Genomic DNA, 12,272 nt, shown 5'->3' on the forward strand with positions numbered 1-12,272 from the left:
CTTCTTGCAAGTCAGACAGTGGGTTACCCCCATACTAGATGCTGATTGGCTCCATTTATTTGATGTCTCAGGGTTACAATTCTCCAAATGGTATCTGTTGTAAGATACAGAAAAAACACTGTAGACAAAGTATTCACTGGGCCCTCAGCTCTTCTAGAAGCTTCCTGCTCTGCCAGAATTTGAAGGAGTTATTGCTGTAATGATATGAGCCTATTAGTCACTTGTGTTTACCCGTGAACAATCCCCCAAGATCTCCTCCTGCCTTGGCTGCTATGTGAACAGAAAGGGAGGAAGTTGGGGTTGGTGACTCACTCTTCCTTCATGGTCTCCGAGCCTCACTTAAGGGGCTCTGTCATCTACTGACCCACACTGAAGTCTGCTGGTTCAGAAAGTTCTAATGTTGTAACTCCTTTCAGACATCTGTAAAAATAAAATAAAATAAGTGATAGTTTAGCTCTGATTTTTCATTGTGTCTAAGATGTGTAGGAGAAAGCTGTTCAGCTCCTCTAAGGAAACACAGAGCTAAAGCCCTGGATGGGAGGAGTCTCAGAAGAAGTTTCGTAATCTCTGCCTCTCCGGGCTGAACTCAAGGCGCGGCAGCCGGGGGTGGCTACTCTGTGATGCTCACCACTGCCGTTTTCTTATCTCAGAAATTATTTTCTTAGCATTTCAGAAGATTGCAGTATCCTGCAGTTCAGGTTCTGAGAGCTTTACTGGTTTATCTTCTTACTCAAGTCAAGCAAATACTGATTGCTACCTTTCTGAAGAAGATCTCGAGATCCGGACTACTGGGGAGAATCTTCAGTGAGGTGAGTCCGGTCAGGACTTTTGTAGAGGAGATGCGGGTACCTCCTTGATATCACAGGATCACAGGAGGCCAGTGAGTTTTTGAGTCGTTCGGGGAGGGGGGAGGGATGGGGAGTGGGGCCGGTATCAACTGTATACTGAAAAGTGAAAATCTCAGTGCCTTCTTCCTAATCCTTCCACTACATGGGACGATAACAGGTATCTTTGACTGTTGCGGCTTTAAAATTCATTCTGTGGGTGTTTATAGCACGAGTTGATATTTAGAAGCGGGCCTTGGCTTTCTAGCCTGGAGCGGGCCCAGGGAACTTGGCGGCTGTGGTGGGAGCTGGGGTAGGGCACAGGATGGTGGGATGGAAGAGTATTATGCAATGATATTAAGTAAGAAAACACATCTGGACAGAAAACTATATTCTGTGGTATTATCCCAGTTTCACAAAACATGAGAACATACACACACAGGAGAGCGTTTCTCAGGTTCATGGGCACGCTCACTCAAACACATGGTGCCCTAGCGCTTTCCTGTGGGTCCGCTGTGCCTCAAATGGCGGGCCAGCATTTCAGGTCCTGGCAGACACACTCCCCGGGTTCCTCAAAGGCTGAGGCAAACGGTGGTGGAGTTTGTAGAAAAGAGGTGGTTGGAGACAAATCTGTAGCCACAGTTTGGAAAATGCTTTAGTCTTTCTGCAGAGCTTGGTACACAAACATTTCATGTGCATTTGAGAGAAATGTAACATTTTAAATATTAGCTTCGGAATTTCCCAAGTGTTAGATCAAGCTTTTTATTTAAGCTGAGCAGTGTTACTCAACTTTTCTAAGTATTTTCTGCTTTTCTTCTTGCTTTGTTCAGTAACTAACATATGCTAGAAGCAAACTATAATCATGATTTTGGCCATTTTTCCTTGTAGTTCTCTCAATTGTTAACCTATATGTATGAATCTATAGTGAGAAATATGCTACATAACTCTTCATAATAATATGAATAACAAAAGTTCATAATAAATAATATGTATTTATTACTCTTAGGCAAATACATAATTAAAACTGTTGCATCTTTCTGGAAGGTAAACCTTCAATCATTGTGCAGTGAAACTAGTTCTGATTAAAGTCTTTGTCTTAAGGTCTATTTAACTCTACACTGACACGGGTACTCTGTCTGCTCTCTAATGTTTCCATGTAGAGCCTCTGCAACAATTTTCTTTTAAACTTTGAGTTACTTTTTGTCAATGATACATAACGTAGATTTTTTTTAACTCCATTTTAGAAATGTTGCCTTTTAGTGGTTTATCCCTTTATGTACATTAGGTGAAGTGTTGTATTTTGACTGACTTAAAACGTTTACCTATAGTGTTTATTCTGTGCTTTCTTTTTCTTCGCCAATAATTTTAAATTTCTATCTCCAACCCCTCCTAACAGGCTAGTAGCTCAGTAAGCACAAATCCTTTCTTCCCTGTCCACCCCACCATGTTGATCTACTTCCTGTTTTGTTTCTCTTCAGTTGGGGCCTTATTTATTTTTAAAATATTGAAAGAGTCAATCAAGGTCTTGTTCTCTCTTTCTTTTTTGTCAGCAGCTTTTTTTTTTTTCTTTCTTTTTTTTCCTGACCTCTTTTATTTTCCAGGGGAATACTGTTTCCAAAACACTGCTTCCTTGGTGTCTTTGTGTTGCAAATCTGTTTACCGTGTTGGTCAGTATCAGAGATTCATCTGTAGTACATTGCATTTCAAAGCCGTTTGAGCTAGATACAAAATTCTGGTTTCCAAAATTATTTTTTCTTCAATTTCTATTGGCCAATGCCTCTCTGAAACATTTGGGTTCACATGAGTTTTGAAATTCAGAATTTGAGTGACTTAGGAAAGGCTGTCTAATGCACACACCACATCTTGTGTGTCATATAGATGATGGAGTAAGATCTGAGTCCTGACTCAGCTCACAGGCACTCATGGTTGTGTAGCAATGTTGTGGGAGACAAAGGCAAAAGGAAATGTAGATACAATTAAATGTGCTTATAACTTGCAGCCCATTGACAGATACTTGAGGCAGGCAGAGAGCATAGGTATTGCTTTGCTAGAGGGAAAAACCACCTTAGTTTAACAGTAGATAGGCCTCCAGTGTCCTGTGCGTCTTCTTTAGCATATGAAAGTCCTTTTTTTCGAGAACTTCCCTTGAACTTCCCTTATCTTTATTTCCCACAGCCCCAAAGTATATAATGGGTCACCCCTCACAACCCCGGGGTGCAGCAGCTCTTTCTGCCCACGGGTTCTGTCCCTGTGCTTTAACAAAACCACCTTTTTGCACCAAAGACGTCTCAAGAATTCTTTCTTGGCCATTGGCTCCGAGACCCAGCAATTCTGCTCAAAACCACATCAGGAAGACATGGGAGAACTTGCATTAAGGTGGAATTAAAAAAAAAAAAAAAATCTACGCAGGCTCCTGAGATCTCACATCAGATATTTTTCTAACAAAATCTGTCATCAAATTGATACACACACGTACATGTGCAGTCATACACACCCACATAACTTTTGTTTTCACAATTTGGGGAGATTTCAATAGTGCAGATATGGAATTTGGGTGAAATACTATACGAAGGTACTCCATGCCAGTTTTGCTGTTGAAAATCTGATTTTGAAACTTTGTAAGTGATCTACTCTTTTTCTCTGGAAGTCAAATTTTTCTTGCTACTTTGGATATTCTTCAGTTCCTCTACATTATGTCTTGATGTGGGTTTTTCCTTTGCTCTCCTATTTGGCACTCTACTGGCCAATCCCTCCGGGAATGTTCATGTTATTTGAATTCCAAGAAGTGTATCTCATTATTTCTTTCAATATTTTCTCCTTTTCATTTTATATTTTGTTCTTTTAACAACAAACAGCATGTGGGTGTGGACACTTTGACCTGTGGCCTGAGAGGTCTCACATGCATTTTCTGACTTCTATTTCTGAATCCATTCTGTCTTCTTGTGGGACGGCTTTCGATCTCATCTTACAAATCACTCACTTACATTGGAGTATGTGGTCACATGATTATATTCTAGGAGCTAAGTCTTCTGAACTCCATAGTCTAAGCTATTAACAGTCGTCTTCTGCCTACTGAGTCATGTGTTGGGGGAAGATACGAGAGGAAAAAAAATGACAAAAGTGACATTTTTCACAAATACTGATTTTCATAAGCTGAATTAGATTCAGAGTTTAGGATACTATGTAAAAATATCCAACATAAGAATATGATTGGATTTGGGCTGAACACCTCTGCACATGTACATAATTTGACAGAATTTGAAGTTACATTATACTAGTTTCATGAAGACCATGGATTCTCTAGATTTACCTTTCCAAAAAAGGGGGGGGGAGGAAGTACATTCCATACAGAGAGCCTGACATAGCACGATGCAATGCATATTTCTGGGACCTAAATATGAAACATGGACAAGGGCAGAAGTCAGGAAGAGACATTATTCAAGGCCTCCAAGCCGGGCTAAATATCCAGGAGTACTTCCTAAGGAAAACAGGGAACTACTGAAGGATTTTGAGACGGCTAGAAGTATGGCTTATGGAGAGGTAACTGAGTAGAGAAATTAGCCGGGAGGAGGAAATTCAAGCAACTCTTAAGTAATTCTGGCCAATCAGGGCTACAGTTCTGCACGAGAGAGCAGGTAGACCAGGGCACAGAGGACACGGAGAACATGGCCCGAGCCCCAGGGAGAGAGGACATGAGAAGGGCTGACTAGGGAAGGGTCGGGTGTGCTGGGCTGGTACCCAGCAGGGAGGGGCACGGTGGGAGGACAGTCACAGGGAGTGAGAGGTGGCAGAGTCCAGAGCCAGCAGGCGGACATCCAGGGAGAGACCTCAGCCCCAACACGGGATGGGAGGAGGGAGCGGGGACTCTGACCCCCTACAGCCCACACTCCACACGGGGCAACAGCAAGGCCTCTTTCCCGACCTCCTGCCACCACACCCACCCCCTAACCCAACTCAACTATCATTATTAAAAGGAAAGAATTTCTTAGAAGTCCCGAATACAGCAGTTCTCAACCCACAGTGACACACCTGGAAATGAAGTTCCTCTTTGTCACACACACTCAGGGATGACACCTTGACATGGGCCACTCACTCACACAGACACAGCCCGACTTTCAAGTCTTCTGGAGAAAGGTGTAACACCGTATGGTATTTTTCTCTTGCAGGCTCAGCCACACCTGGAGAGATGGGGAGTGAGTACAAGAGGGTTATTCTGCTGAAAGGACTGGAGCTCATCAATGACTACCAGTTTAGCATAGTTAAGTCCCTCCTGGCCCGTGACTTGGGACTGACTTCAAACATGCAAGAAGAATATAACAAGGTCAAGATTGCTGACCTGATGGAAGAGAAGTTCCCAGGGGCTGCCTGTGTGGACAAGCTAATAGACCTCTTCAAGGACATGCCACCACTTAAGGACATTGTTAAGCAACTTAGAAATGAGAAGATGAAAGGTAATAAGGAAGATCCCACACCTGACTGCTCCACCCTGACCCCCCCCTCCCCAAATTGAGTAGAAGAGCACTTGGTGAGGGTGGCATACCCCCTTTGCCAGTGCATGACTCAGCAGCGGTGACCATGCAGGATGCAGGGGCCAACAAGCTGACAGCCCTGGACGTTCCCTTTCCCGGGAAGGGGACTGACTGATTGATCTATGCTGGGGGTTGTGTTAGGCGTGAGGGCAAAGAATGAAAGATAGAGGGAGCCCATGAAACCCTGAGGCTTCCAGTGCTTTGGAAATGTTAGAAAATCACAAAATAGTCACTTATTTTAAAATAATTACGTTTAACCAATGAATGTGCCTATTGTAACACTATTTGCCACATGATCATCTGCCTTCTGGTAGCAAAGGTACAGCGTGCTTAACATAAAACCTACCTCTCAGAGAGGCGGGCGACGTGCCCCTGGTAAAATCACCGTGTGGAAACAAAATTTAAAAAAACCCAAAGGCCGATGTCGCCATTTTGTCACCTCACCGATCTGTATCCTATTTCCTTTCATTGGTTTCTGTTATTTTAATAGATCTTTTGAAGAACTTGACCAAAGCAGTCAGTATCATGAAAACCTTGGATTTTTTTTTTTTTTTTTTTTTTTTTAAGGAAATGATGGGAGAACAGGCGTGGGAAAGGATGGGATGGCAGCACCTGGGAATCCAGAGGATGGGGAGGAGGTGCTCGCTGCCGGGAGAGAGAGTTTGGAAACCACGGAGGAGCAGGTCGCAGTCTCCCAGCCTGTGGTCGCGCCGTGGGTCCCCTCGGGCCAGGCCGGCTCTGGCAGGACAGGCAGACTCGCGGGGACCTGGATCCGCGGCGGGAGCTGAGAGGACTTAGCTTTGACAAGGCTTCAGCTCTGGGTTCATTGCGTCCTCCTTGTTTTTGTATCAGTTGCAAAGAAAATGAAGACAGCAGAAGAAACTCCAAAGAAAAAGCCGCAACAGGCAAGGGTGGGTCCCACGGCACTTGCCCCCACCACAAGTAGCGCTGTGCTGTGCGAGAGAGCGGAGGGGACCACTGCGTCTCAGGTAAGCCTGGGGAGGGGCAGGAGGCTTCCGGGGGCCCGAGGAAGGAGCTCTGCCAGGCACTTGCTTCTTTATCAGTGTTCTATCAGCGCAGATTTGCCAAATGGAGGCATTCGGGCCATCTGCTTCGTGCCAGGCAAAAACGTGGAGAACGTTTCCGTGACATAAACGTGATGACATCCCCTCCTTTATACGGACGAGTTCGCAGCCAGGCCGGCCACGCGACTCGCGCACCCTGGCGCACCCCGATTTTCAGGAGGCTGGAGCTCTTCCCGTCCCAACGCAGGGGCGGCTCCAGCAGTGGGCTGTCTGCGACCGTGAACATCCCCCCCCCCCCGCGTGGGCTGTCAGCCCTGCCCCCTCTCCCCCACTGCCTGCCTCTAGGTGACAGCCGGCGACACCCTGGAGTTTCCCAGGACGCCACCTTTCCCTGTAGGAGGAACCTGCAGCCAAGTAATGAAACTGTGCGGTGCTTCTCTTAGTGCTGAAAACCGCTAACAGGAACGTTAAACTACTTTCAGAAAAGAAAACCTGTCGCCAAAGGAACGGCTGCGGCAAAAAAGAACAAGGGGCTCCAGCCGCAGACTCTGCCGGTCTGCCATTCGGGAGCCAGCACGTCGGCAGCTGTGGGCTTTCTTCCGCCGCCCCAGACCTCGTCCTCAGCTCCATTCGTTTCTGCCTTCCCCGAGGTACCGCTGCCCGTTTATCCTTGCCAGGTTTCCTCGCGCCCGGTGGCCGCCCCTGCTGTCCGTCGCAGGCGTCCCAGCTCCCTGGGGCAAAGGGGCCTCCCTTGTTACGCGTAACAAGACCTCCCTTGTTGGTCCCATGAGGAGAAGCCACAGCCACATAAAGTAGGACGGCGCTCGCCGTGCGGACTACCCCAGGCCAGACCCGTCTTAAGTACCTCCGGACTGGGGGGGTAAATGGCTTGGCTCCATGCCCCTCCATGTTCTGGGACCCCAACACCCATCCCTGCCCGCCACACTTCCTGCGCAGAGGGGGTGGCTTCCCCTTCCTGACAGGACTCGGCCGCTGCTCACACAGACCAGGCCACGGTGAGAGAGGGGATCAGAGGTGAACACACCTGTCCTCCTTTTTTCTGTTAGAGAAACGTTGTGGCTACATGGTTCCGGGCACATATCCTCTACGGAGCCAAGTAGAATAGGGAATTTGGAGCCACTAACAGCACTGTTTCTTGTGCAGAGATGACATGAGCTGGACCCTCACCATGGCCCCAGATACACCGAGAACCCTGAATCTTTGTGGCTCGTGTGGGTGCTGGTCCCCACCTGCAGCGCTCTTGGCGTTGTTTGTTCACACTTTTTACTTTCCTTTAGTCGTTTAAGACTAAATGGGTGGAGGATCTATTTGAATGAAATATCTGAACCTGTTCCTTTGGTACTTGAGGGCAACGCTCTGGTCATCCACAGTTCTGTGCCGCTCTTGGGAGGATCTGGCTTTAATTCAGAAAGACGCTTCTGTTGAAGTGAGGGTGTCTGGACTCCTAGGCCACTGTCTGCTACCTTATACTTTTGCTAGATAAGCTACTGGTTCGTTAGCTTTTCCTTTCTGTTAGGCAATTCCTTTCTAGCCTGGCTCCAGCTCCAAATATCTGTGAGGGTCGTTGTGGTCCCGGTGTTATAATCAAGGTTTCATGCATGAGAAAATGACCTGGCTGGTGTTCCCTGTCCAGACTTGTAAGTTTGTTTCCCTGTTTCTGTCCAACACACAACCAGATGATGAAGGGCCAACATCAAGCTGCTCCTAGAGGACGTGTCCTTCAGCAGGGCCCCCTGACTGTCCTGGTACTGAAAGCAACGGAGCCATTTGAATACGAGTCCCCAGAAGACGGGAGAAGCAGAATGTTTCATGCTACAGTGGCCACTCCCAGTCAGTTTTTCCATGTGAAGGTTTTAAACAGCAACCTGAAAGAGAAATTCACAAAAGAGAATATCATTACCATATCAGATTACTATGAATGCAAAGGAATCCTCGAGATAAACAAAACCTCATCTGTGTACGAAGCCGATCCTTTCCAATTGATCGTGGTGCCAAACAGCATCACCAAAAGAGCAAATGAAACTCCCAAGATCGATAATCTTTACAAGCAAGCATCGGGAACATTTGTGTATGGCTTATTTCTGTTACATGAGGTAATCCCATAAAATTGTTTTTATTTTCTCTGTCCACACCTGAAATTGAATGTTTTTACTTGCCAAGCTCTGTGTACTGACTCAGGCGTGGAACTCGGCTCCTAGCCCACTCTCTTGACTACAGATAGGTGGTCAAGTGTGCCACACAGCAGGAAACAGGACTGGTGACCTGATAGTCCTCTACCCGAGATACCTTCATGCAAGTTCTTTGAAAAACGAGTCACTAGAAACCTTGCTATTTCACCAGTAATGATTATTTTCGACCTCCGTGAGCAAGGACAGCACAGGGTATAAATGAGTATGCACATGCTCATATTTTTGTATCCCTGAGCTCCTCCACAACTGTATACATCTTTTTTTTTCTTACTTTGAATAATAGATTGCCCTAACAAAGATTAATTCTGGCTGTGACACATATTCAGAGTAATAAATATATTGGCTTGTATTCTCCTACGTATGAATACCTTCAACATGTAGGTAAATAATATAATCATTCAAGGCTGTCTCCTCTAACCTATTTATTTAACACATTATTTATGAACAATTTATTGAAGAGTAAGGTTTCATATTGTGTGATATTTGGAAGACATGGCAATCTAATTCCATTATATCCCCAAAAGGGGGGAGGGATGGCATGGACAGTTTTACTGATATGTCATGTCCAAATTCAGGGTACTGGTTAGTATGATGCATTCAGTTCTCCCCAGAATTTACAGACTGTCATGAACTCCCCTGGTATCTCATAGGATCTCATATGATCTTATATGCTTCATAGCCCCATATGCCTGTCTTCCAGGATAGCCCCTTAATTTACTTCCATTCCTTTCTTACACTGTCTTTCAGAGACTATGGTTAAAAATGTATTTATAGAATTGATGAGTTATAACTTAAGAAAGTGAACTGCAGGATCCTGGTCAGTGGAGGTAAGATTTGGAGAAGGATGGGTAAATGGAGAAGGTTGAAAAAAGAATTAGTGAGTCACTGGAACCTTATTTGGTATATAGGTTCTTTATAATCGGCTGATGAATAGTCGTGGTCATGTCCATTCCTTTCTGCGTAAGGACAGGAGCTAAAGGAGTCCACCAGGGCTCCGATGCCTCTCTCTGATTCCAGTTGTCTTAAGGAATCAATGCTTCCCTTGCGGTGAAGCAGTAGAAAATAGGAAGAAAACTCATTGTTCTGGAATTGCCAGATAGAAAATATCTAGAACAAGAAAGGGGAAGAAAATACAAAAGCAGGATAATAAAAGGAAAGTTCTCTGATAAGACCTTGCCGAAGCTGTGTGTGTATTTGTGCCCTATAATTGCTTTTTTATGTCTTGGATTTCCTGTGCCACCAGGTGCTTCCTCATACATATGAAAGTCACTACTCTGACTTCAGAAACTGAATGTCGCATTTCTGTTGCAGAAAAAAGTGAATAGGAAGACGACAGTATATGAAATACAGGATAATACAGGAATGATGGAGGTCGTGGGGACCGAGAGATGGCACAACATCAAGTGTGAGAAAGGAGATAAACTTCGACTCTTCTGCTTTCAGCTGAAAACAATTGACCAGAAGCTGAAACTGACATGTGGAACTCACAGCTTCATCCAGGTGGGAACTGGATAGAGGAACCTTAGTTTGCCAATAGAGGCAAATAATTTTGTTTAGGTTTTGAGAGCACCAGATTCCTGTTTTTGGACGCATAAGAGTCCAGCGGGTGGGAGGAGAACACAGCCATGCCTTGCATTCATTTTTAAGTGGAGGATTTTTAAAAGGCTATGAGGAAATGACATTCACATAGATTTCAAAAGGATAAGATACTTAGGCTAAATAAGGAAATATTTGAAGACATTAGGAAGGCAGGGAGGCTACTTCTCATAATGGTTGAGAGCAGGGCTTTGAATAGGACAGACCTGATTGGAATCCTGGCCTGACGTTGGGGAGGCAGCTTGACTGGTCCTCTGAAAGGGTCACAGTCTCTACGTCGTTGGGTGGAGGTAAGACCATGCATGGTTAAGTGAGACCATACGCATTATCTAGCTGCCGAACACCAAAACGGAAATCAGTCTGCAGTAGGTACTATTTTTCTTAGCAACGTAGACATTGGAAAGAGTTCTAGGCAAAAGAAATGATGCGTGTGTATCCCCAAAAGTGTGAGACAACACGATTTACGTACAACCGAAACGCCATAGATGTAGAGATGGATGGAAGATGAGGCCAGAGAGTAAAAACAGGAGTCAGGGGCTGTATTTGGTGTACTTCTTTTGTCAGAAATAAACGGACATGGAAAATTCACTGTGAAAACAAGTAACCACGTGAAAAATTTTATGCGGAAGAATGCCTGATGACTTTGACATCTTGGCAAAACGTAGGCTAGTAACTCTCTGGAGGGATGCATTAGGGAGAGGCCAAATTTGGAGACAGGGACAGCAAGCAACAGCCGTACTTGGCAGTTTAAGGATAATTCTTAAAGTCATGGGTGTGAATGATATTGCCCAAGAGAAATAATAACATAACAACATGTATATTTAAACGAATCAGAAAACACTTAGCTGAGCACTTACTGTGTGCTCGGCACTGAGACAGTGATGAAGATACTGAAGTCGTTATTCCCATTTCATTGATGGAGATACTGATTATCACTATCATTGAAAGGTAGGCGATAGCCCTACTTGGCACTGCCTGTACCTGCTGCAGCCGAGGCCCACGGGCTTTGGCTCCAGAGTCAGATTCTTGGGCTCAGTGGGCAGATCAGACACATAAGCGTGCAGCTTTGGGAAAAACTGGTCCTTGAGAGTGGCCTGAGGGGAAGTATACCACGCAGGAACAAAAGAAATGAGCACAGAGTTCAGCAGTAAAATGGAAAGTGTGTATAATAAGCATCAAAACAAGTTTAACGAAGAAGAGGGTCAACCGAGCACATGCCAGACACAAATGACCGAGGGGGTCCCAGGACCTTGAATAACTGTATCTTAGGGCCAAAGGCACCACACTGTCGTGCAGTACACATCTTGGCCCGCAGGACACCACACTGTCTTTCTCGGGCACATAGGAACATACACACACATACGGAGGTCCACCATGGAATTCTTGATGCACTAATCAACATTAAACTGAGTGCAAATAATTAAAATATTTACCTTTTGTTGCTTCCTGTCACTTTTCTGCTCCAGTGAGGACTCCCCTTCTTTCCCAGTTCCTCCTCACCATCCTTGTGGAGCTGTTCAAATGGACCCGTGGGGGCACCAGGAAATCTCTCCTTTAGGCTCCAGATGAGGAGGGCTTACAAGAAGGTGGTGCAGTGCAGGAGATGGGAGAGAGAGTGAGCAGCCTCCGAGAGAGGACATGGGGTGTTGACGGAGCTGGAGACACACTGCGGGTGGAAGGAAGAAGAGCAGCAGACCTTCAGTGCAACCCCTAGGGTCTCATTGTGTTCTTTCTTCTCTCTCCTTTAAGGTCATCAAGGCTAGGAAAAGCAAGAAGGAGCCAGTCGGTTTTGATTTGAAGGTGGAATTTGATTTGATGCACTCCCCTCCAGATCACTTCATGGGCTTTCGTAGTGATATTGTTAAAACTGAGGATTTCTATTAAAAATAGATGCAGTAGAAATAGCCCAGCATATTTAAGGGCTGCATTGTAGATTATATTTCTTTATTTTATAAAATTTACTTGTATTTTTCTGTATTTTCTAAGAATATTACATTTTACAACTAACACATTTATAATGCAAAAAAAAAGTAAAACAACTTTTTTCAAAGGGCATCATCTGCCAAAGCGCCAGATACGGTCTCTTTA

The 12,272-nt window shown here is 45.1% G+C and overlaps 1 protein-coding gene across 2 annotated transcripts; it reads left to right on the top strand.

The window, feature by feature from the left end:
• The first annotated feature begins 375 nt into the window (after positions 1 to 375).
• LOC112819060 (myeloid cell nuclear differentiation antigen-like) lies at positions 376 to 12,236 on the top strand. 2 transcript variants are annotated; one of them, XM_025866093.2, is made up of 7 exons: positions 376 to 809; positions 4,991 to 5,275; positions 6,206 to 6,342; positions 6,861 to 7,028; positions 8,076 to 8,492; positions 9,900 to 10,088; positions 11,651 to 11,919. In XM_025866093.2, the coding sequence occupies exons 2-7, from the start codon at positions 5,011 to 5,013 to the stop codon at positions 11,651 to 11,653; spliced, it is 1,179 nt and encodes a 392-aa protein (XP_025721878.1). In that variant the 5' UTR covers positions 376 to 809; positions 4,991 to 5,010; the 3' UTR covers positions 11,654 to 11,919. The 2 variants fall into 2 exon arrangements, with proteins under 2 accessions (XP_025721878.1, XP_025721877.1); XM_025866092.2 differs by lacking the exon at positions 11,651 to 11,919 and adding an exon at positions 11,934 to 12,236 and having other exon boundaries at positions 382 to 809.
• Positions 12,237 to 12,272: the final 36 nt, after the last annotated feature.

This window comes from Callorhinus ursinus, unplaced genomic scaffold (genome assembly GCF_003265705.2).
Source record: "Callorhinus ursinus isolate GAN/ISIS: 27379988/994484 unplaced genomic scaffold, GSC_fseal_2.0 scaffold724, whole genome shotgun sequence".
Classification (NCBI taxonomy): domain Eukaryota; kingdom Metazoa; phylum Chordata; class Mammalia; order Carnivora; family Otariidae; genus Callorhinus; species Callorhinus ursinus.

What these genes read in the sequence shown, in the direction of transcription:
- LOC112819060 (XM_025866092.2), top strand. Translation starts at nt 5,011, where the DNA reads ATGGGGAGTGAGTACAAGAGGGTTATTCTGCTGAAAGGACTGGAGCTC. An exon ending in TCGTTTCTGCCTTCCCCGAG is followed by an intron (nt 7,029 to 8,075) that starts GTACCGCTGCCC and finishes ACACACAACCAG; the next exon opens with ATGATGAAGGGCCAACATCA. An exon ending in GAACTCACAGCTTCATCCAG is followed by an intron (nt 10,089 to 11,933) that starts GTGGGAACTGGA and finishes CTCTCCTTTAAG; the next exon opens with GTCATCAAGGCTAGGAAAAG.